A 25,950-nucleotide genomic window follows, 5' to 3' on the forward strand; every position below is an offset into this window, starting at 1 on the left:
TCTAGGTACATTTATTCCCTTCAGCCCTTTCGAGGTATATGTTCATATATACATATGAATGGTTCTGAGTCTGATGTGAGCACACTGTCTCATATGTAAACCCGAGCTCCGGAGACAGGAAGGTAGACATATTGGTTTGTTTTCTAAGGAAAGAAATTGAGACAGAGATACACAGACAACACTTTGCCCACCCAAGTGAGCCACCAGTTAGAGTCTCCCATCCCTTTAAAAAGATTAGATCTTTCCCTGCTTCTGTCTCCCTAGTGAACTCCTGCAGCAAAGGACAAAGTTGCCTGGCTCATTGGGCTCAGGGTTGAGGAGGAGGGTTGATTAGAGAATGCTGCGTTGGGTGGGCGCTGAGATAAGACGCGCGCACCAGAGTGCGCTGTGGGTCCTTGTCCTTAACCCTTCCCTCTGAGGAGCCGGATCCAGCGTGCCCTGGAGCCCTGATGCTGACTGCCCTGGGCTCCCGAAACTTTGCTTGGTTGTGGGCTTGAGTACGGAGAGCTGAGCTGCCTGGTTGGCTCTAGGAACGCACCAGAGAGTGTTAGGGGAGGGACCCTTTAGCACCCCAGGTTCCTAGCCTAGGAGCTCCGCCAGCAACGGTGCAGCCGCAAAAGAAAGCTGCCCCTTCAGCACCACGGACCTCCAACGACCCAGTATTGAGAAGCGGGAGGCTGGGCAACAGGCGGGGAGCTGTCCGTTCAGCACCACGGACCTCAGCCCTCCGACGCAAGTGGCCGGCCCCCGCCCCAGGACTCTCCCTTTTCTCCAGTTTGCGCGGGGGTGTGGAGAGCAGGCGGAGAGCTTTCCTGGGAGGCTGGGGAAGCAGTGAACACTCTTCTCAGCGACTCGCCTCCTAGCAGAGCTATTTTTTGCCATCCGCCCTCACCCCCAGCACACGCGCTCGCACACACGCACGCACACGCGCGCATACACACACAAACACACACTCACACACATACACACGCACACACATACACACGTACACACACACACACACACACACACACACACACACACACACACACACACACACACTCACACACCAGACCTCTCTGGGTTTCTTTTGCCTTGAGTCTCCCGGGGCTGTGAGAAACCAGGCGCATCTCAAACCAAGCCGGCAGCTCCAAGCTCCGAAGCCATGCCCTGCACAAACGCTAGTCCTCACCAAGCTCCTGAGGAATGAAAGCAACCCAGGAATCCTCTGACCGCAGCAGTGATGTGGACCAACCCCCTGGAGCCCGCACCCTCCCGAGGGCCATAGAGGACTCAGGGAACTGGAGAGAGCTCAAGACAGGAAATCCCAGCTTTCCCAAAGTCCCCGTGGATGCTGACAAAAGGAGATCTGGATTTTTGGAAGAGGCCGTCCTAGGTTACCCAGCTGCAGAGTGATTCTCCCAGTCTGTCACTGAATCTACCCCTCCAACCCCCAGCCGTTCAGAGTACCATGAAGAATTATGAGGATGTGTGACAGAGGTATCCAGATGTTGATCACCACTGTAGGAGCCTTCGCAGCTTTCAGTTTAATGACCATTGCGGTGGGCACGGACTACTGGCTATATTCCAGAGGTGTGTGCAGGACTAAATCTACAAGTGACAATGAAACCAGCAGGAAAAATGAAGAAGTAATGACCCACTCCGGGTTGTGGAGGACCTGCTGCTTAGAAGGTACTTACAAATTCCTCTCACTGGCTCTGAATGATCTGCTTCTAATGTCCTGACATGTGTTGGAGGGGGAAATAGAGGCAGTGGAGGGGAAGAAAAATAGTTTAAATTGTTGTTGGAGATGTGTGTGTCTAGACTATGCTTCTACCGAGTCAGGTGCTGTGTGGATGGAAGGGCTGGGTCTGGTTGATTGTTTCTGGTCTAAGCTAAATGTGATGTGATTTTGTAACACTCTTAAGCACCTTCTGCAGTTGAGAAAGCTTCTAATCCTGAACCTCTAGGCATGTTGTGCACTGCTTGGATCTCTGTCTAGAGGAGGAGACTTTGATTTGTTTAATTGCATTTTGGTGAATGGGGATTATTAAGTAAAGGAAGGGGATAAGACAGGAAGGTGCTGGGGGACTGATCTAACCTGGGGCACTCTGATCCTTTTTTTTTTCTTTCTTCTTAAACAATAAAAGCTTACCAGCTTCTTCTGAGTTTGGTCCAACTAGACATTGCCATGAACTTCCTTTGTTAACTTATACTAGGTAACAATATGTAAACCCCAACTCCCACGCCCCCACATCTAAAGAAAAATGTCTTTATGAATAAGTGTTTCATTATTTAGGCTCCAAATAAAGCTGAAGTCTTGGTGTTTTCGATCCACCTGACTTCATTCATAAATCACGCCCATTACCACCAAATGTATTTCCTTGACATTTAGACAAGACTGACTCTAAGAATTGCATCTCATTGCTTCTAATTTTAAAAATTAGAGGATTTGTTCTAAATTATAATGAGGAGGGCAGGCCATTTTTAGAGTGTGGAGCTCTTAGGTAGCCTATGTCACTACTAAACTTGCTTCACCGTTTGAAGGGTGACTGTCAGTTTCACTGAACAATACTTGGGTGTCACAAGGAGTGAAAAAAAAGATAACATCAAGCTTTGTGAATCTGTTACCTGGGGGAGCCACTAGATTAAAGGGCCACTAAGAAGGGATTTTATTTGTCTGTTTGGTTGGTTTTTGTTATTTCTCTGGCTTCCTGGAAGCCAGTGAAGTTTATCACAGTGATAGTCAATCTCCCTTGGTTCCTCCCCCTGCATTCCCTGTGGCATTTCTCAGGGTTTCTTGGGAACTCGCATTTATGTAAATGACTTGGGAAATAATGCTATGACATCACTTGCTAGTGTAATATTGCATCATTCTCTGGCCTCCTTCCCACGTCCTGACGCTCTGAACTCTCCTGACTATAGCGCCACTACAGTTGGTTCTGTTTCCAACACAGATTTGCAACTGGTGGAAAGCCCAGGAGGGAGAGGGCTCTTCATGTGAAGTCAGAAAACGCAGCAATGCTGCAAATGGTCTCCATACTCTTAGCTAAGATATTTGTCCCTTTTAACTCTCAGTTAACCCAAGAAATGACTGATTAGGAATCAATAGTCTTGAGTTAGGACTACTCGAGCTTACACTGTAACCAGTTTACTAACAGAAATACTAAAATGTGGTTCTTTCTGACCACTTACAGTTTGAGGTTACTCACCTTGGAGAAATTCCACCATTCCCTTTGCTGCATTGGCAATTATGAATCAAATCCATTTTGCAATGCTGTGGTTGGTATACATGATGATGCCTACATAGGTGGCATTAAAAGAAAAAGGTTCTTCCCCAGCCAAAACCACACAGACATAGCTCAGGCTCAGTCATTTATACTCGTTCTGCCTCTTGGAAATAGTCTGGAAATGTAAAATTAAACACTAATACTGACATTCTTCACCCTGCCTTATTTATTTAAAAGTCTGTCAGGATAAAATTGGGGCCTACATTTTTCTGAACCTTTCCTCAAACCCTCACAAGGAGCATTTCTTCTTCTTTTCAATGTTCTACTCCGTGCCTACAGTTCATGCACGGGAGCAAAGCCACAGCTGAGTGTCCCACAGCTTTAGTGGAGTAAGTGAGAAAGGAAATTGGGGAAGATTTAGAGGGATCGAAGCTGTGTTCTTGGGCTAGTCAGTTCTTTTGAGAAAACTTGTTGGAAACTTCCTATAGTTTTTTTTTCTCAGCTAAATCTTACATTTTGAAGCATTCCATTCGGTAAGATACATGAACCATTCTGAATCTGAAAAGTTTTTAACCATTTAGATGGGCCTGCATAAAATTGGAAGCCAAAATTCTTAATAGACTGAACACATCAAGTGCTCAAGAAATATGCAAGAACCTCTGTTTTCTGCCTGGTAAGACACATGCAGCAGACAGCATATATCCTAGGATTTCCAACCTCTGTGAGGAGGAAGGTGATAGCCATCTCTATTCACTCCTCCTGTCTGAACAGCAACATTCTCATCCTCTGGTTCTTTAAACATCAAAGGACCTATGGAGGGAGTATTTTGATCATTTTTCTTCTTACACATAATTTAGAAGAGTCCTTTTTTACATACTTTAAGAGTCATGAGACAATGTGATTATTTTGCCCCAAATAAGGAAATACTCAGGAGGGACGTGACAGTTGTATGCAAACCTATGAAAGGCTGTCATTTGGAAGAAAGATTTGAAATGTTCTTTGTGGCCTCAAGGGGGTCGGTGTCTTACCTAAATATAAATAACTAACCAGCGTGGGGTAAGAAGCTTCCAGCAATAATGAGGCCCCTAACAGCAGAAGTATTCAAATCTAACAAAACAATAATATCCAATAATTGTCCCCAAACTTGGCTAGTCACTAGAATCTCATGAATAGGTTTTTAAAAATAGATTACCAGACTCCACAACTTCATTCTAGGCCTCCATAGGTCTATGGTGTATCCCTGGAATCTAAATTTTCTAAAAGTCCTTCAAGAAATTATGATGCGAGAGCCAACATGCAATGAATGTTTACAGTGGTCCTGGGGATGACTGTGCATGCTCACGAGGACCACGGCACCCACAAGAGATGCTTACTTCTTTTTTGTCACCCTATGACCCAGCAGAGTGTCGTTTATACTCAGTCCTTGATATGTTGTAGTGCCGTTTTCGAACAATTGGGATTTTCATCTTCAGAGGAGCTCAGAGATGTAGCGACTGTCATTACCTCCACCTCAGATTGGGAAACTGAGCCTAGGAGAAGTTCCATAGTTTGACCAAGGTCATATACCTCAACTTGGCAGGTGGTATGTCACCTAAGACTTGCAGCTTCTCAGATCACTGCTAGAGAGCCCGAGTTCATGCTCTAGCAGCTGAGTTGCTGCCGGTATAAACATTGACTTGTGAGAATGCCCAGACACATGGTTTTTTTCCATTCAGAAGTCTCAGATCTGAAAACAATCAGCTTATCTGTGCATCAACAGAAGGGATGCAGGAGCCACCAGACAAGAACAAACTCAGAGCAGCGAAAGATGCACTTTGAATGAGAAACCAATCAACCTATGCAGAGTCACCCACAGTGAGAAGAAACCCAAGTGATTGCCTGACTCATTATCTGGAAAGCAGGCAAGGCATTCACAAAGTACCAACCTGCTGCATGTTTTCAAAGGCAGTGTGTGAATTTGAATGAGAATGTGCTTAGTAGGCATCTCCCTCATTAAAAATAAAATAAAATAAAATAAGCCCTAGGTCCAAGCAAAGCAATGCATTTAGATGGTGAGGGGAACCACTAGCCTAGCAACAAAGAACCCTGGGCACTAATCACATTTTCCCCTAATAGTCATGTAAATTGTTCATGTTGCTTTGTTCTTCGGGGCCTCAGTTTACCCAGTTCTGAGATAAGAACTTTAGATGAGGCTAAGAAACAGTAAGTCCACTATCAGTGCGGCCTAGCCAAGTCATGCAAAGTGTGAAAGAAAGCATTTCATACTCTTTTATCCCAGTTATATGGTAGACAATGACAGTACACGGGAGAGACATGTGATGACCAGACTTTGGTCTCAATGTTTGTGGCAGTAGATGGTAGTGGGGACTGTACCAAGCTGGAGAGGCCATCTGAAGAACAACCATTATTCGACTTGAATTGAGTTTGACTCTGGGGAGCTGTGTATCAATCTAAAGTTCTTATCTGAGTAAACTGAGGTCCAAGGGAGGAAAGCAGCATTAACAATAAGTCAGATAAAGAAAAGTCAAGCATGGGACAGCGGGATGGCTCAATAGGTTAAGTTCTTGTTACACAAATGTATGGACTAGGAGTAATATCTCTCCACCACGTATGTGCTGAGTGGTTATGGCAGACCTGTGATCCTGGTAAAAATGGGAGATTTCCTGAGCAATCTAGATAATTAGATTGGCTGAATCAGGAAACTTGAGGTTCAGGCGAGAGACCCTGACTCAGCATATAAGGTGGAGAGCAACCAAAGAAGACACCCAACTGCAGACTCTGGTCTCCATATATGAATACACATACTTGTGCACACACAAACACACACACACAGGTTCACAGGCACACATATAATCGTAGGTGCATACATACATATACACCATATGAATATACATGGAAAGAAGAAAAAAGATCAAGGAAAAAAAATCAGGCATTAAAAGCATTTGAATTTTAAAATGCAAGCAAATAGTTCACCTTTTAAAAACATGGGCTTATCCAAACTACTTACACTGTAGCTTAATTTTGTCCATAGGTTGCCCGTTTTGATCCCTAGAAATTACCTAAATGGCCTTTGAAAGCAAGTTTCTATTTTCATATTCAGTTCATGAATTAATCTTTGTAACTCATTTAAAAGGCTCTGGATATTAAGAAAAGAAAGCTTACTCAGGATTATAATCTAGGGAACTTCAAATGGAGGAAAGGAAGTTCAATAAACTGATGTTTCTACTGCAGATGGGCCTGAATGACACCAAACATCTGGCTGAAAACCGAAAAAAAATTAGCCAGCCATTAGAAGTTCCCCCATATTTCCAAATCTGCAGATGGCTGATTTTCTCAGGCAGATGGGGTTCCAGCTTTATTTATGTGTTCAGAATCTTTCAGGGAAGCTGCAAAGACGCAGTTGAGGAAGACAAAGGAGGGGGATTGTTGACTATGTCCTTTGTGCCAAACCCTGTGCCAGACGCCTTCAGATACGTCAATGCACACTTTTCCTCTCTTGTATCACCTGCAGAATGCAACTTCTGTAGGTACCGGGGTCTTACATTCTCTATGTCCTCAGAACTTAGTGACAGACACTTCTTCATTCTGAGATGGTACATATCATCTTATCTAAGTCATGGCATAGAACAAGCTAGAGCTCTTCCTGACTTTCTACTCCTGGCTTTTCTGGTTCTTTCCATTCTTTCTTCTCACCCATAAACCCAAGAGTCAAAAGCAAGAAGAAAGTGGGCCAGAGTCATAAGGTAGGATGTGAGCAAGTGACCTCAGCCATGCCTGTGGATTGAGCTAGGATTGTGGAGGTAGTAGAGGTCAGAACAGGAGCCCAAACTCCTCACTGCCAAAGTCACCCCACCCATTCCTGAGACCTCGAAGGACTTCCTCAAATCCATGAAGTTAAGAGTAAAGCCTGTTGGGTATTTTGGTTGCCACAATACAGAAGTAACTGATCTATCTGATAGAAAACTAAGTGCTCAAATATCTAGTCACTTTCACAGTTAGTAAATGGTATACAGATAGAAAGTAGGATTCACCTGACTCCCACTATACCCCTTGGGCCATGACCCTGCTTCAACCATGGAAACTGTCCATTCTGTATGCTGGTCTTGTGCTCAACTCATTAATCAACATTTCAGTCCCAGATGTGCCCTCCTTGAACAAAGCTCTCAGCCATCTTCTTCCTACCTCACACAGCATTCTGCCTCCGTGTCCTGTGACTCCATCACAGACAGTAAATACCTGGGAATTCCCTCTGTTGGTTTCATTGCTTGAAATTGTGTGCTTTGCAGTACAAGAAACACTGCTCACCCACATTCCAAGACTGGCCAACTATTGGTATTGTGTGTTGAGAAATGCACTAAGATCTAGTAACTGTGTCTTTATTTAGTTCAAAAATTGAGGAAATGAACATAAATGTTTATTCCATGACAGTACAAATGATTCCTGGTCAATAGAAAAAGTTAACCCCAAATATAGTGACTTAAGCTTTCCAGCATGCCGATCAATTTTTACATTTAACTTTGCGATCTTATTTCAGACTTTTGTTACTGGAAAAAAATTACCTCCTCTTTTAAACCAGTTTTATGATTCTGCTGGTTGAGTTGAATTCCTACTGTTGAGTTGAATAAAGCTTGACATCAGCCAACTATATAAGTTAGGAGAAATGTGCTTTTAATAGTTTGAAAGTTATACTTTGCAATATGGAAGCACTTCCAAGTGAAAACAGTGTTTAAGAGAAGCCGTTTTTAAAAGTCCCAGGGTTGATTTCTTTTCCTCTGTCCTGGACACCCAAAGAGACACATTGTTCTACTGGAAACAATCTCATCTTTAGCAACAGCTCCAAGGGTACAGTGCAACAGCAAAGGTCTGGGGTCTTACCTGGGTCCCATCTTTCAGTGGGTATAGAATCTTGGGGATGGCTGCACCTCTGGTTGTCTCCTTACCATGTGTATTACTGTGTAAATGCTATCACCAAAATGATGCCAGACAGAAGCAACTTCAGGGAGAAAAGGCTTAGTTTGGAATACGGTTTCAGAGCATTCGATCTGTCAGTCATTGCTTGGCCCCAGGCACTTAGGCAGGACATCAGGGCAGTGAAAACAAATGGCAGGAAACAGTTGGGCACAACATAACAGACAGGAAATAGAGTGGCAGGCACCAGGAACTAGGGATCACCTTCAAAGTTCTGCCTCTAGTGAACTAGTTCTGCCAGCCAGAGGTCTAAACATTCCAAGGACTCACCAAATGGTACATCCTGCTGGAGAGCAAACTTTCAGAACATGTTCAGAGGCATTTTGGATTCGAAGTGTGGTATCTGCCTGTCAAAAGCAGCAAATCTTTTTCAACCTCTTCCTTTGTAGTTTCTGTGGTTCTGTCAATAATATGTTGGCCATTAGTTCTTGATTCATTCATGTCAGAGAGAATTAATTTGCTTTAAGATAGCAAATTAGCTTTTCTTATGACAGTGTTCTTTCCCTCCAGTGTGTGTGGTCCTTCAGTTACCTTGGGCTCCCAGAAGACTCGCTCACAACCTACAAGGACATGTAGAGAAAAGAGAGGCTAGTATTTCATCTCTGGTTTGGATTCATTTTAGGCAGCGTGGCTACACATGTGTATATCTCAGCAAGAAGGTCCAAAGGAAACAGCCATGTTGAAAGACTGCATAACAATAGGGCAACCTCTCTGGGATAATGAGGTTCTGTACATTGAAGGAAGCTTGGGCGTCTTACTGGAGAAAGATGCTCATTGACTGAAAAGCCCTTAGCCCATTTGAGCGATGCTTTGAAGAAGTCACGTTACTTTAGTTCTCTTGACTTGGGGTCCAGCAGGGACTGTATGTCAGCCCCCAATCCAATCAACCTTCGTGCAGACCTGAATCTATCTACTAGGAGAAGATGCTTTAAAGATAGTTACGGGGTGCAGGGGACTGGAAAGATGGACCAGCAGTTAAAAGCACTAACTGCTCTTCTAGAGGACCTGAGTTCAATTCCAATATGGTGGCTTGCAACCATCTTCAATGGCACCCAATGCCCTCTTCTGGTGTGTTTGAAGAAATCAACAGTGTACTCATATACATAAAATAAATAAATCTTAAAAAAATAATCAAAAAATAGTTACAGGATACTGGGTTGGCAACTGAAATCTCAGTAGCATGGGGCTCAGTCAGTGGTAGGAGCCAAGGTGAGATGGGCAAGAACAGTCCCAAGTTAGTCATTTCACATCAAGGAAGCATGCTACTAGGAAGGGACCCCAAGAAACCCAACATATAGGGTCTTACCACTCAGGCATTAGCTGGACAAGCAGTGACAACAGTGAGCTAAGTAGGAGAAGTGTTGGTCTCACCTCTCTTAGTGCTCTAGACCTGTTTCCTTAAAGGGCATGGGATTGCTGCCATTGAGAAACAAGGCTCTACTACTCCCTCACAAAGGGGAGCCACTGGAAGTATAAAATTATATGCAGTTGAAGGAAAATTCAAGGGTTGACCAGCATTTACCCTCAAATCATGAACTTGACCAGCTGTATCTAGAAGCTCTCCACCCCTAGATGGCTCTGCAAGGAAGATTTACTTGTGGTCCTATATCCTGGATCACAGGAAATGGCCTACCTCCAAGGAGCATGCGCTCCTCCATCCCGATATTGGTAATTAGGTGGGATGCTATTAGCAAGACTGTGGGATCCACGTGCTTCCAAGAAAGGCGTAGAAGAATGAACTATGGCAGTCCTTGAAGGCAGTCACGAGAAAACAGTACAAATAGCAGCTGACACTTAGCAATCACCTTCCATATACCACGTCACTATTATTGTGTCGGGTTGTGTGCTCATTTTCCTAGCCATCCCCTGAACGTTTGTTTATTTATCTGTTTAACAGCAGACATACAGTATTTAAACAGTGTTCTACACAAGCATTTAACAAGTATAACTTGGTCCTCATGACTTCTTCAGAAAATAGATATTACTGCTATCCACATTTTCTAGACTTCCATACAGGAAGACAGAGCTGGGATTCAAGTCCTCCCATCTGCTGTCTCTCATTAATTATGCGTCAGGCACTTGGATACGCAGGATCAGCTGATTATCCTAAAAGCCAGTCTACCGATAGCCTTTCTGTGCCACCAAGCAAGGAGACAGAGGCTCAACAGAACCTCAACCCTGGGAGCTGGTAGGGATACAAGGCACAGACCCAACCAAACCTCTTCACTATCTGCCCCCAGTTAAAAGCCCAGACCTGGCAAGATGGGCTTCGTTCCACCTGCTTTGTCAGGGAAAGCCTAATGTCAGTCACACAACTGATCAATAGCTGCAAATATGAAAAGTCCTGATGCTGCGGATGGCAATGTGGCCTGGTCAGCAAAATACCTAATGCTCAAGTATGAGGACCTGGATTTGGATCCTCAGCACCATGTAAAAGAGCCATGAGTGGTGGTACAAACCAGTAATACCAGTCAGTGTTGGGGAGGTAGGCACAGGCAAGTCCTGTAGCTCGCTGGTCAGCTAGTCTTAGCAATACTCAGGTTCTGTGAGAGACCCCACTTCCAAAAAAATGGGAGAAAGTGATACAGAAGGATACCTTGACATCAACCTTTGGCCACCATACCTAAACATCTGTGTGTGTGTGTGTGTGTGTGTGTAATCATATACACATGTACCACTTATAAACATAATGTTAAGTGTCAACAATTTTTATTGTAAATCCAGAAGACAATGCCAAGGAAAGGAAAAGGTAAAAACCAACAGGGTTTCAACACATAGCACTGGGCTATGAAGAAATCCCTCCATAGATCCAATGACATTTCCCTTTGAAAGAAAACACAGAGCATTTGGAAGAAGCACGAGAGGCTGATCAGAGGCAGCAGGCACAAGCTATGAGCCTGCACTCCACTGCTTCCACACCAGAGCTTGAGGCTTGCTAAATTGGGGAGACTATTAGATTCATGCCTGTCCCCTTTCCTGAGGATTAAACTCTGCGCGCATCACTGATTTGACTCCTTTGAGCTTTAAATGCAGTGTCAGGCAGAAATCAGGTTTTGGCTAGTTTCTCATGAAGCACTTAGAGGGGTTCAGTCATCTCAGAAGAACAGCAGACAGCAGACCAATATACCACCAAGCTCTATTCTTACTGATTGTGGGTAAGAGTGAGCCAAAAGCAGGGAGATGGAATAAGACAAAGGGTAGGAAAGTCTTAACATCACCATTTTACCATTTAGTTGGAACGTTAGAAGACACATCATCCGAGAACTCTGGCCACCACATTCCCAGGAACCAGTAGCGTAGGCCCAGAGCCCAGTGTGTAGTATATGCTTACGAAATATACTTTAAGTTCATTGAAGGCCGGAGAGGAATTTGATTAGCTTAAGCTTCTGGTGTCCCTGTGCTAATCCCCAACAGTGCTGAACATTTTTGTTAGACTGGCTGGCCAGCAGGCTCCAGGCTCCTCCTGTCCCCTCCACTCCCCATGATCAGTGTTAGGGTTACAGGTACACACCACTGTGTTCCGATGTCATGTGGCTACAAGGAACATCTAAACACAGGTCCTCTTGCTTGTGCAGAAAACACTTTGTTCATTTCACTGTCTCCTCAGCCCTAGATGTTTGATTCTGAAGTGCCTATGAATTGCCCTTTTAATAGCACATCTAGAACTCCAGTCACGAGGTCTCAATCTAGTTGCCCTCAATCTGAGAGGCATGGCTCTCCTGATCCTCTGATCTCTGTGCCATTGTCTTCTGTCCTCTAAGTCATCCTGGGATGTAACGCAGCTCTCCAACAGTCTCATCTTCGAGTTCTCTCAGTACTCTGGGTGCAAACTTGGGGAAGGAAAAAAGAAAAGCAAATCCATGCTGTGTGGACATGTTGCATACACACCCAGCAGACACTGTTTCTGTCCCCCGTGCCTGAGTTTCTCAATGTATTTGTTACCTGCACATGTAGGGGCTGGCATCAACACCACTGTACCATATGCTGTTTGGCGCTGTGCATTTCTGTCCTAGAAACACAATGATATGCACTTATTCAATTAAAGTAATATTCCAGAAACCACGGGTAGCTCTGGGGGGGCCTTCCGCTACCTCATCCATTACAAAAGCCCTCCTGTCTCCCACAGAAGTTAGTTCAGACGAGTCGCTATAGACACACATTTAAAGCACATCCTCCTAGCTCCTTAAAAGTGTGGAACACAGAACCAAATAGCTGTTTGCGATTGGACAATGCTTTAACATTTGTATTGTAAAGTAGGCCTTCCTTTATTCTTTCCAAAGTGTTACTTTTTACCAAAGAGCAATACGCTTATGGTCAAAATGCTCTAAGTCTTTAGCAAAAAAAGAAAAAAAAACTATATCAAGAGGTAATGGTGTTAGACGGAGTTAAAGGTGCTGTGAGGGGCTGTGATGGCCTCTTTTACCTCTCTCTCTCTCTCTCTCTCTCTCTCTCTCTCTCTCTCTCTCTCTCTCCCTCTCTCTCTCCTCTCGACGGATAGCTTCACTCCTGAGCAGTGGGAGGAGGCAGGGACTAGAATAATAAAGTCTGAAACTACAGAAATCAGCCAGGAACACCAAAGATGAATTTCCAGTTACCGTCCCAGAGGCTCTGCTGTAAAGACGCCTCTTTGGCTCAAGAAAAAAATCCAGTCCTGACATAGGGAAGGTATGCCAGGGGAGGGTGTTGTGGGCTTGTGTGTGTGTGTGAAGTTTTATATACTGTGGTCAAGGTGGACTTCACGGAGAAGGTGACATGGAGTTCAAAGTGGAAAGGCAGTGAGGAAACAAACCAAGTGTCTCTGTGAGGGATGGGTCCCAGGTGGAAGGAACAGGGACTGCGAAGGCTGAGGGGGAGCTGTTCTGTTGCTCAAGAAGTCCAGTGGAGCTGAGCGTGATGCTCAAGACCAGTGAGGCTGAGAGGGGGGATCTATAAGAAAAGACACAGATTAATTTGGGGTGTTAGAGTGCAGCTCATATAGGACCTGGGTTCAGAGCCTAGGAAGGAGTGGAATGTGTTCGTACCATCACCATCCTCCCTGTTCCTCTCATTCTCTCCTCCTTCCTCCCCTCCTCCCCATTCCTCTTTAGCCCTCCTCTCTTCTCCCTCCTCCTTTTACTTCTTTTTACTTCCTTTTCCTCTCTCCTCCCCTCCTCTCCCTCTCCCCTTTCTTTTCCTCTCTGTCCCCTCTCTCCTCCCCTCTCATCCCACTTCTTCCTCTCTTCTGCTCATCTCCCCCCATCTCCCTCCTACTCCAGGTTCTGGGGATTGAACCCAGGTCCTTGTCCGTGCTCTGGATCTCCTCAGCAGTATCATTTGCTGCACATTGTCCCAGGGTCTCTCTAGATTTTATTAGACAAGAGCACTAAATCTAGTCTTCAAAATGGTTGCCCATCCTGCCCCTCCCCTCTGTGACAGGCACAACAGAATAGCTCAGAATGGTCTTCCTTCTTCACTTTCTCTGAAGACAAGCCTATGGTCCCTTATTTTCAGCACTTTATTTCCTATTTGGGGGAAATCATACAATAAGGGGCGTCAATGAGAATGTTGAGTACTTAGCGAACCTCTCAACGTGCTTAGAATCCTTCTTCCTGCTGAGTAACTTCTTCCTGACCCACAGATTCTCTTCATTGAGCCTCTAGTCCTACCCAGCTCCAGTAGGCTCCTCCCATGCAGGGGCCCTGCTCAGCTTAGAAATCCAACAAGAGATGCAAGATGGGTTTCCAGCAGAGGGACCCTCAGCCTGGGTTCCTCAAACTGCAAGTGCCTATCAAGCTGCTGCAGTGCGCTAGACACCATGCCGTGTTGGGAAGATGCGTGAGGCACCGCAGAAGGAAGGCCAGGCTCTTGTCTCTGCTCGCAGCTGTGTGGAGAAGATGCGGCTGAAGAGGCAAGCAGTGGGTAGAGCTCCTGCTGCTAAGAGGAGGAGTTCCTGGATTAGTCAATGTCGGGTTGTCATGGAAATGTTCTAAGGGCTGTGAGTCTTCAAAGTGACTGGCCTCACTAGGTGCTCAAACCACATGTGCCAAATACACAAAAAGAACTGTATAGAATACACAGAGGGCTGACCTGTCCGGTGCTGGCCAGATATAAAAATGAAGTCAGAGCTCCTGGGTTCTTACAGCTAAGCAGAAGGCAGTGAGAGCAGGAAAGCAACATCTTCCCCATAAAGGCATTCCAAGGGTTTAGCCTGTGTGTGTGTCTGGGGGCATGCATGGGAAAGCATGTGCACGTGTGTGCATGCGTCTGTGTGTGTGTGTGTGTGTGTTTGTGTGTGTGTGTCTGTGTCTGTGTCTCTGTGTCTGTGTGAGTCTGTGTGTGTGCATTCATGCATGCCTGTGTTTATATGTGTGCATATGTGTGTATGTGTGTCTATGTGTATGTGTGTGTGTATGTGCACTTCATTGTTTGTGGCAGAATCACACTCTATCTCTAGCTGGTCTTGACCTTACTCTACAGCCCAGGCTGGCTCCAAACTTGAGATCTTCCTGCCTTAGTTTCCCAAGTTTGGGGATTGCTGTTGTACATAGCATACCCAGTTCCTCTTTTTCATGGTTAAACTTTTTCAAAATTCTAGATAGTTGGTTTTTCTTATATTCTTTTGAGTAGAATTTTCCCTGTTGGATGCTTTTGATCTTGTTCTGCCAAACTGGGAATCAAACTCAAGGTGTTCTGTGAGCTCTCTCTACCACCAAACTATTTCCATAGCCTTTATATATTTTTTCAAAACATTTTGAAGGATGCAAACTTAACACAAAGCAGACCCCAATATAAAACAAAATCAACCAATAATCTCTTTCATCTTTCTCCGCTGCTCATAATTGTTAACTGGCTAATAGATAGAGTTTCTCTGATTTGCTGCTTTACTAAGTCATTTGTCAACAATTAACAGAGAGAATGCTTTTCTCTTCAAGTTAATGTTGTTCTTAATTTACTCAAAAGCCTTCCGAGATTGATCTTATGTCGTGGTATGAATGAGAATACCCACCATAGGCTCATATATTTCAAGGCTTGGTCCCCAACTGTTGAACTGTTTGGGAAGGATTAGGAGGTGTGGCCTTGTTGAAAGAGGCATGTCACTGGAAGTGGGTTCTGAGGTTTCCAAAGCCTGCATCATTTCCATTTCACTTTGTCTGCCTTGTGCTTGTGGATTGAAATGTGAGCTCTCAGTGACTGCTCTAGCTCCTAGCTGCCATGTTCCCAGTCATGATGACCACAGACTCTAATCCTCTAAAACTATAAGCCCCAATAAATTCTTTTTTCTTTAAGTTGCCTTGGTCATAGTGTCTTACCACACCAATAGAAGAGTAACTAAAACATCTTTCAACTTATTAGGACACTTAATCTTATTGAATTTTAAAATCCAATATAAAGAAAGGTTTGTAATGACAATCCTTTGTCATTACAATTTGACAATTTCTGTGTGACTCAACCCTCAGAGCCACAGAAATGGCTTTTTAAAAAAGCCATTTCTGATTTGATACTCCCTGTGTTTATTCCCATATCTCTAAATCATATGTTCATCTCTCTATTTCTTGATTTATAATCTATTGACTTCCTGCCATGATAGGTAAGGATTTATCCAGCTCATTCCAGTCTCTGTATTGATTAGCTCTATAAATTTTAAAAACAACACAAATCTTCATTTCTTTCCCATCCACATTGGGCAGAATGCCTTAGCTTCCCATACTACAGAATGAAAATGTCCAGGTTCCTCATCTCGACCCATCACATCTGTCAATTGTGTTGTTACCTTTTTTATAATAAGAACCATTCTAACTTGACCTTGTGTAGCTCTTGTGTAGGTCACCACAGCTGCTATGCATTGGTGAGTGCAGTGGCCATGCAATGACCAGAAGATAGTGTCTCACAACAACCTCCCATCCTTCATTCACTCTACTTCCCCTCTTGCAATGATTCCTGAACTTGGGAAGGCCTGAGTGAGCATAGTCTAGTCATGTAGTCTCAGCATTCTAACTTGTCATGAGTCTCTTTAGTCAGGTAGGAGATGGGAGAATATGAATCTGTCAAAGAAAAACTTAAAATATCACTAAGAGAAAGAGTCAGAAGAGAAAAAGGGTAGCCTGTAGGCAGAGTACTTGCCTGGCATGCACATGGCCCTAGGCTTCAGCTTCAACTCTGCAAATAAAACATCCCAACATGCACTCCATTAGCAAAGTGGGTCTGTAAAGAACCAGCATCTTCTGTGTTTCAGTAATAAAGTCAGAGTTTGAAAAATGACATGAGTTACCACAGCTGTGACTGTAGACTGTGTCCAGCACAAAGCAAGTTGCATTCTAAGGCTATCTTCTTCTCTGTGTGGTTTCAAAGGCACAGTCTCCAAGTCACTCAGAGAAAAGCATTCAAATGGCATCTCCTAACACTCAGCCCAGTGTTCAAAATCACTCTGTGCATATGTTTATACTGCACTTGGGCTTTCTGGCACAATTTCTGCATTTTTCTGATTGATTCAAAGCTTTCTTTGAGTCTTAAAACAGGCCAACTTCAAAACACAGGCCTGAGAAAACTACATATCCTTTGTCCTGCTTCCTCAACATCACCCAGAACCTAAGAATTCAACCTTACAGAGGATGTGGTGGTGCATGCCTGTAATCCCAACAGCAGAGGCAAGATGACAGCAGAAATTTGGAGGCCAGCCTGGGCTATATAGTAAGTTCTGGGCCAGCCAATGCTACATAGAAGGATCTTGTCTCAAAAAACAAATGAACAAGCAACAACAACAACAACAACAAAAAAGAAAACAAAACAAAAGACAAAAAAACTTGAAAAAGAACGCACAGGAAACAATAAGAGAAGTCAATCAATTATTGTTAGATCCATACTATCCGCCACAGGTTCATTTGGATCCACACTTTCCCCATAGACTCATATCTGGGATATCTGGTTCCCAGGGAGCAGTGCTGTTCATGGAAATTTTGGGATGTTGGCCTAACTGGAAGAAGTAGATCCCTGGGAATCCTCGAGGGCACACTACCCCTGACAAGTTCCTGATATGCTGGGTTGAACCCTCTGAAACTGTGAGCCCAAATATAGCTTTGTCTTTAAGTTGTTTATGTCACAAGGATGCAAAAGTAACTCATACAGACTTGTGCTACAACATGACTTGGGGTCAGATCCAAGTTCAATCACTATGGCTGAGTGACCGAGCATATTGCTTAACCTCTTTGAATCTCAGCTAATACATCTATAAAGTGATGGTTGTCAGTGTAGTTGATTACAGCATTGTGTGACTAGTTAATACCTGTACAATGCTTATAAAAGTGCCTGAGCCCAGCATAAGTGTTGGTTATTTCCATTTGCACAGCATAGACTAAACACAATCTACTCATCGGCACTGTTTGGTCAACAGGAGAGAATCTTTCAGACTATGGAAACTACTGTTTTGTCACTAAGAATCTTTGCAAGATTCAAAGAAGACTGAGGTCAAACCAATGATTTAACTTATGGAAGCAGTACCAGCAAGTCATATTTATAGCAGTCAGTGACAAATCTTGGATTGGATTGTTCTCATATGAATGGTTCTAGAACATCTTCAGATGAACTACACTGGGGAGCTAGTAGAATTTAGTAAGTAGCGACAGCCAGTGTATATTGAGTGCTTGCTTACAAACCTCTTCTTAGTCCTGCAAGACTCTTCAGGGTATTATCCTCACTTAACAGGGGACTCAGAGAGGCCCCTGGTTCACACCAGAGCCAGTGAGATCCAAACTCAGGTCACAGAAATCTGAAAACCAGTATTGCTCATCTTAAAGCCAGAGCTAGTGTTCTCACAGCATGAAGGTCAGGCAGGGTCAGGCCAGTCTGCAGAGGTCATGTCAGCAAGTTCAAAATGATTTCAAATCAATAAGAGTGATAAAAGCAGACACATCTTTTCCACTGCTGTGATGGTTGCACAACCACAGTGGAGTGTGCACAACAGGCACAACCCCATTGAAGTTCAACGACCAGTCAGGACAGTTTTCCATAGTCAGTATCACCATGGTTAGATTTACTTTAAAATACCCTAAATGAAGGAGGAGGAGGAGGAGGAGATGATGATGATGGTTATAATGATGATTTTAGAAAAGATAGATTTTGTTAACTCTCAGGTTATGGAGCCTCCTAAAAATATAAGAAGTACATAAGGAAAACTTCCACTGCAAGCCTATGCCTGCTGGGTGTCTCCAGAGAAAGCCCTAAGCTACTGAGCTGTGAGCTAAACTACCTGCTTTTCCCTCCATGAGATGCCATATTTTTTGAAAAAAAATGACTGACTGATGGGAAAATTATGGTTATTCAGGCTTAGGTCTTTGGCAGACATTTTCTTAAAGAAAAAAAAAGGAACTGAGCCTGTCACTTCCAAAAAAAAAAAAAAAAAGCAACCAACTATATTTGTTGCCAAGGATAAAATTCAAGGTTTCAAGAGAAAACTACAGTTTTGGAAAACTTGTATCTGGCTCTGGAAGCCAGTTCGATGCTCTTTTTTTTCTTCTAATATTGTGTGATGAAATGTGCCCAATTTTAAAAAAAACCTGCATAATTCAATGAATCAATATTTTCCAAATGACCAAACCAAACATATGCTGTTAACAAAATTAGGCTCAAATAGCCAGGCAGGACAGCACTTCAGAAGGCAGAGGCAGGTGGATGTCTGTGAACTTCAGAAGAGCCTGGTGTGCATGAGAGGTCAGCTGATGCTACATAGTAAGACCCTGTCTCATGAACAGCAACAAAATATCGTCCTAAGTGAGCATAGGGCAACAACATAGCATAAGAAGCACGATCCTCAGATCCTCAGGAAAAGTCAGTACAGCTCCATGGTCTAACTAGGAGAAAGCCCTTAAGAAGCCACTGCTCACTGAGCTTTGGTGTCAGGTGGAAAACAAGTAGGCACAATTGTTTCCAGAGGCCATTCACACAGTTCCCTCTTTTCCGGTCATACATCTCCATAAAGCTGGGGTTTCTTCATGTACTCTTATCCAAACATCTGGCAGCAGATCAAATGCAGAAGCAAGTGGAAACTATGCTTTAAAGAAGTTTGCCAGGGAGATGTCTCAGTGTGTGGATGCCTGCTGCCCAGTGTGATAAGCTCAATCCCCGGGACCCCAGGTAGGAGAGAGCTGACTCCTACAAGGTGCCCACCTCTGACCTCTGCATACGCACAGTGGCCTGAGTGTATACACACAGAGATACACACACTAAATAAACACTTTGAAAAGTGAAAGACCTGCCAAACAAGTGAAAAGAAACACCACCCTTCTTCTCCCTTTTGTTCCGGAAACAGAAGTTACATTGAAATGCATTACACTAACACGCAATTGGATCTACGGCCACTTTCCTGTGAGTTTTAAGATAAGCATTTACCCTTATGTGAGCTACAAGAGATATCAAATTGATACCATCCACACAAGCAAAAGCATGATGATGTGTAGATGTGTGGAATCTGAAGACCAGATTTGCAAGCCTTTCCTTGGTTCTGTTTTCACTTCTGTTGACAAACTTGAAAGGGTTGAGGGAAGAAACGAAGACAAGAAACACAGTCGTCAGCTTTTTCATTCTCTCGATCTGCTTTCTCTCTGGTGAGAGATGAAACACTTCCCTGGCAGCTCTGGCCTCTATCTCCGAGTCCTCTTTAGTTGCAGCGAGGCTAAGTTGTTGTTCTGCCGACTCTGGGATGTAAGAGGCAATGTGTGGTTTCAGTAAGTCCTGGAAGAGGTGGCTTTGATTAAAACGCAACCCTGCAGAGGTAACGTTTGATGGGACCTGGAGGATTCATAACATTCTGTGGCTTTGTTAGGGAATGCCGACAAAGCAAAGCTGTGGCTCTACGGGGAGCAGAGATCTGTAAAGACATAACTCCCCTGTGAGGTGAAGCAAAGCACAGGGAGAAGGAGCTGCACATCCTCGGGCATTTGGTGCATGGGGGTTAAACTTATCAACTGACCATTTTGTAACCTATAATTGAAGAGATTGTGTCAGGAGGGAGCTTTTACAGAGTGGATAAGACTGCTGGGGCTCCCTGAACAATCACTCCTTTTGGCCAGTCTTCCTACTGCTGAGCAAGCATCTGCCTCACTGCTTCTTCACTGCAGATACAAAATGACCAGCTGCCTCATGCTGCCTCCGGTGGACAGTATCCTTGAACTGTGAGCCAAAATAAACTCATCCTGTCTTATGCTCTCAGGTGTTCTGTCACCGCAGCAGGACAGTAGCTGATACTCTGTAATACACAGAAGCACCAGAGGGCTTGCTCACTCTCTTTCTTTCTTCCTGTCTGTCTCTGTGTCTATCTCCGTCTTTGTCTCTACTGTCTCTCTTTTCTGTCTCCCTCCCTCCCTCTCTCCCCACCCCTCTCTCCCTCTTCTTTCTTTTTCCGCTCTCGTCCTCCCTCCCCCTCTCTCCTCTCTCTCTCCTCTCTTTCTCTTCCTCTCTCTCTCTCTCTCTCCCTCCCTCTCCTCTCTCTCTCCTCTCTTTCTCTTCCCCTTCCCTGTCCCCCTTCTCTCCCCTCTCTCTCCCCTGTCTCCCTCTCCCCTTACTCTCGTCTTATGATTTCACTTTTTACAGCCTTATGAGTGATCTTATCCACTAGAAAGGATGGCTGGAGTCTGTGGCTACTTCTGCTAGTTTGTGGTCAGATGAACTTATATCTTATATCCTCTTTCTTTTGGTTTTGGCACTCTGGTTTTCTCATTATGTTGCTCAAGCTAGGCTTGAACTCACTGTGCTCCTGTCTCAGCCTCCTGGGTGCTGGGATGACAGATATATGTCACTGAGACTAGTTTTTATTGATGCTTTTAAAATAATTTGGGGACCATGTAGAATCAGTTTAGGACTATGCTGAGAGATAAGCCAAGTCATTATTAGAAAAACTCTAGTAAAAGAAAACTCTAGAAGGTCGATGGCAATATGATCTCCAAATACACATTTGGAAATTACCAGTGGCACAGGGCAAAGGTGTAGACATAGATAAAAATCACCCTGCTTAACCTCTCTGGAAACACCCTGACAGATGCTTTCAGAGATGTGTTTCCGAGGTGATTCTAAATTTAGTCAAGTTGACAGTGAAGATCGACCATCCCAGCAGGTAAAGCACTAATAAACACGTGTAACACTCGGTTTATCTGCCAACATCCATGCTAAGTAATCCACACCCTCACATCTGAGCCTTTTAACTACTCTCATTATATCTATGTAACAAAGAAAAAACCCTGGGCACAGCCTGGGGAAGGGGAGCATTTCTCTCACCCAACCATTCCTCAGGACAGAATCTACACTCAGATAGTAGGACTCTGTGACATACCTTGGACTAAAAAGAATCATCCAAAAGAAAAATTACAACTTGCACAGGAAAGCAAGGATGTGTGAGTATTAGAGATGAGAGACGGAATGTGTGTTCTGAAAAGAGGAAGTATCATGGATGTAGATCTGGCGGCTGAAGAAAGAACAGGAGAGAGCCCCAAATAGTCAGGAGTGGCTCAGCCAGGTCTGCACCCATAGGTGGCGTGAGTGCAGAAGACGGCAAAGCAACAGAGTTGCTGGACTTAGAAGATACATCCAGATTTACACTATTCTGGGAGCAGCAGGAACACTGTGGATAGTTCAAAATGATGGTTTGGGGATGCAAAGTAGCTCAGCTGTTAGGAGAACCTGTTGTTCCAGCAGAGGACCACGATTCAGTTCCTAGCACCCACATCTGGTAGCTCACAACCTCCTCTAATTCCAGTCTCCTCCTCTTCTGGCCTTCATGGCGCACCACACACACACACACACACACACACACACACACACACACACACACACACACAGCAAAGGTCTTTAAAAATCTAACATTGTTAGATTTTTACTTTTGAAGTTCTGTCTGGAGTATGACCAGAACAGGGAAGAAAAAGTCACATTTGAAGACTAGTTAAGAGACCTCTTACTGGGAGCTATGGACATGGATCTATTAAAGTGCTGGCTAGGCAAGCATGAAGACCAGATTTTTGATCCCAAGAACCCACATATGTATGTCTGAAGGAGTGTGGTAGCCTGTCTATAATGCCAAGGGAGATAGGGGATTCTCCAAAGCGTGCTGGCCAGTGAGACATGCACACACGTGTGCAAGCATGCAAATACGCACACATGTGCAGTACATACACACAAATAGAAAAGGGAGAAACAGGTCTTGACCTAATAGACCAGCCATAGTGTTAGGATCCTGTCCTAAGAAGGGAGCAGTGCTGATGGGCCATTGGCCACACGCTGAGAAGACGCTTCAAGGCAGAACTTCCTAGTTGGCACAGCGGAGGGTGAAGGGGAACAAGGTCAGAGCACTCTGGGTTTTTCTCCCTTCAGTTTTTGAATTGACTGTGACACCCTCGAGTGACAGGAAGTTTAGTGAGGGTGAGAGACAATGAGTTGGGTTTGGAAGACACTGTATTTATCACTTCCCATTTAACAGTCAGGTTGTGGTGTTGTGAGGGCCACCGGGTGTGCTACAGGGAAGTACGGGACGGCCTGTCTAATCACTTGCACAAATAGCGCCTTGCTGACCGGAAGTCAGCCAGAGCTGCGTATCCTAACCTCTCCTAATGGAGAGAACCAGATGAGAAGCCATTACAAGAGATTTCATGTGACAAGTTAACCAACGCTAAAAGTCGGAAAGCCACCTCAGGTCACTGTGGTCTAACTGGGCACAGATAGGGTTTCCTGGGTCTCGCAGAAGCAAGTTGTGTGCCACTGGCCTTTTCCTCTCCGTCTGACTTACCATCTGGTTCTGAACAAGCATCAAGGAACCCTTTCATAAATGGTGACCTTTTGAAATTTGAAATGATGGTTTCTAGCTAATTTCCATTCCAGCCTGGGGGCTACGACTTGAAGGTCATGGGCTTGAAGCTCTTGACTCGTCTCTCACCCTGTGCTCTCAAGTGTAATTTGGAAAAGGGCAGTGTTGTCTGCGCTTGTAATGTGCCCATCATGCAGATGAAGGTTCATCAGTCATTATCATGTGACTATTCTCTGTTTGAGGCTGGAAGTATAATGTTAATGACAGGGCCAGACCCAATCTGTTCTGGAGAATTGGGGTGCCTTTTGTTGGAGGCCATAATAATATAATCATACTATCATATTCCCATGAATTCATTGTTGCAAAGTAATCGTATTAAGAAGAGGGAGGTCTGAAGGAATGGGGCATGTGGTAAAGTATTTATCCCACAAGCCTGGGGACGCAAGTTCGAATCCCTAGCACCCATATAAAAATCCATGTCTGGCAGTGCTGGGAAGCAGAGGCAGGAGGATCCCCTGGGGCTTGCTGGGCAGCCAGTCTAGCCAGTCGCCAAGTTTGGTGAGAGATCTTGTCTCCTAAAGTAGTGTAGAGAGTGATAGAGGAAGGCGACTAACCTCACTGACCTCTGGCCTCTACATACAGGCACACAAATGTACATAGTTGGCTGTAACACACGTATTCAGAAAAGAGGGTGAGAAGGTACTATATTGGCTTAATAGCAGAAATATGGTTTGAAGCAGGGATCAAATTCCCAAAAGAAACATTCCTCTTCCCATTGTCTTCTCTGCTAAATGTACTTTGGAGCAATGGACAGCAGATTCGGGAATGTGTGGTGGTTAACTGTGGCTCTCAGGGCAATGATTATCCTTAAACCCTGCGCTGACTGTGAATTTGATTCCCAGCCAGGAATCATTGGCTTTGATTAATTTACTCACTCATTACCAACCAATAGCTTCAGACAAGGAGTCTCAAAGGACTGATTGGCAGAGGTCTAGGTCACATGGACCAGCCTTGGAGAAGGAAACAACAAGTCCCCCGAGATGGTGGTAATGACCAGCAGTATTATTGGAGTGTTCTAAGAAAGATATACCCTTTCTTAACCTGCTCATTATAACAACCCTTCGAGGTACATACTATAATCACCACCTTTTTAATAACAGGGCAATGTATAATGAGATAAGGTCAGTTGCCAAGGAACCATTCGCAACTAGGAAATGACAAAACCAAGGTAAAGTATACTTCCCAGAGGCCCACAGGCAGTAAATAAAGTAGCCTGCAGACTGAGTTAGCCTCTCCCCAGAGTGTGAGTTCTTAACTGTGTATTATAAAGCCACCTTACCTTGGGATAGTCTGTCAGATCTTACTCTACCATAATCACTCTGACGTTAGTGTTGTGGTTGCATCTGGAATGTTCCTCGTGGCCTCATCTCTCTTGCACTTGATCTCTAGTTTGTGTCACTATTTAAAGACTATGAAGTCTTTAGGAGGTGGTGCAATGAGGCTGCTAAGCATAGTCCTTTGAAGGTGATAGTTGCTAATGGTTCTGGCCTGTGTAGCCTGCTTCCTGTTTAGTCATGCTATGAGGAGACACCAATGTGCACTCCCAACATCAGGAATCCCACCAAGCTTTTCTAGCCACGATGGACTGAAACCTTAACTTAAAGTAACCTTTTATTTCCTTAACTTATTTCTGTCAGGTACTTTGGTCACAGCATTGCAAAGATAGCAAACACCAAGAGATTTCAGATATGACTGTGTTCTTTTCCATCACAACTTTATGAATGAGATATGACTCAAGCACATTACTCTCATTTTACAAGTGGGAAAATGAAATTTAGTTCTACTGAGGTCAAAGATCAAAGAAATAGTTGAACAAGAGACTCGAATCCCCTCTGATTCAGCAGTAACACAGTGTAAGGGTTTGTAAAAGTTTGCTAAGAGGCACTGGCTTGGAGCTTCTCTTGGCTCACCACAGCCTCAGCTGAAGACTCACCCACCATGCTGCCTTCCATGGCTTTCTGGGCTTGAGATGAACAGAGCTGTAGACCCAAAAATCGCCCTGGGACTTAAGCACCCCCCCCCTTACTAAATTTATCTCACTCTGTGCACTACACATATGCACACACACACATATGAACAGGATAATTTATTTACAGTCATTGTGGTTTACATATATTTATATCTCAGAGACTCTCTCATATTGTAACTTTCCGGGATGATTCCTGGTCAAACGGTGGCTCCTCTAATTGGATTTCCCAAACACTTCCCCATCATTTTCTCACATTGCCAGAAACATTTGGATATTAATACATTTAATCCTCAGGCTTGAGCACAATCAATGTCTTTAAAACATTTGCATTTTACATTTAAGATATGTCTTTCATCTGATCAGCGTCTTACATCTTACTCTTTTAGAGACTTTCATTGTTGGTGTGCAGAGTATCTGACAAAAGCAAGCTGAAGAAAGGGGACTGATTCGGGTACAGATTGGAGGGCTCCAGTCCATCACCACATGGAAGGCACGGCAAGGGGAACATGAGGTCTAGACACTCTTTATATTTTGGGTAGCTCCTGAAGATGGGCAGTGCCTTCCAGAATATTTTCTAAAAAAGCACTGGGCTAGCCATTAAAAGGAAGCTATTACTGACCTAGAATTACTACGAGTTGCCTGTAAGTTGTGTGGACTTCCTTGTTAGCGCCAGTTGCATTGCAGTTAATGTCCTTTCTTGTTCCTAGTATACCCTCCATATCATCAACTAATGAGAACACTCTCTCCACATCCTTTCCCTTTCTCTGAACCTTAGAGAGCCATTAAGTAATGGTAGTGTTCCAAGACCACCCTATCTTTCTTCTAACTGCAACAGAGACGCTTGATGACCATTCCTGTCAGGGCATGGTTACAGGCTTGGTGTGTATCTCTGCCATGCCCAGTCTGCATCTTTCCTGACTCCTAAGGTGATTTCTGCCCCTCCAAAGTGAGTAATCCTTCCAGAGTCCGATGAAAAGGTAGGA

General features: G+C 44.1%; 1 protein-coding gene across 1 annotated transcript in view; it reads left to right on the top strand.

Moving 5' to 3' along the window:
* Positions 1 to 837: 837 nt before the first annotated feature.
* Cacng3 (calcium voltage-gated channel auxiliary subunit gamma 3) overlaps positions 838 to 25,950 on the top strand; it is a 95,669-nt gene continuing 70,556 nt past the window's right edge. Inside the window, 1 exon segment of the mRNA NM_080691.3 lies at positions 838 to 1,671. Within this exon segment, the coding sequence (NP_542422.1) occupies positions 1,461 to 1,671 (211 nt within the window). The 5' untranslated portion in view covers positions 838 to 1,460.

Source organism: Rattus norvegicus, chromosome 1 (genome assembly GCF_021556685.1).
Source record: "Rattus norvegicus strain SHRSP/BbbUtx chromosome 1, alternate assembly SHRSP_T2T, whole genome shotgun sequence".
NCBI classification, from domain to species: domain Eukaryota; kingdom Metazoa; phylum Chordata; class Mammalia; order Rodentia; family Muridae; genus Rattus; species Rattus norvegicus.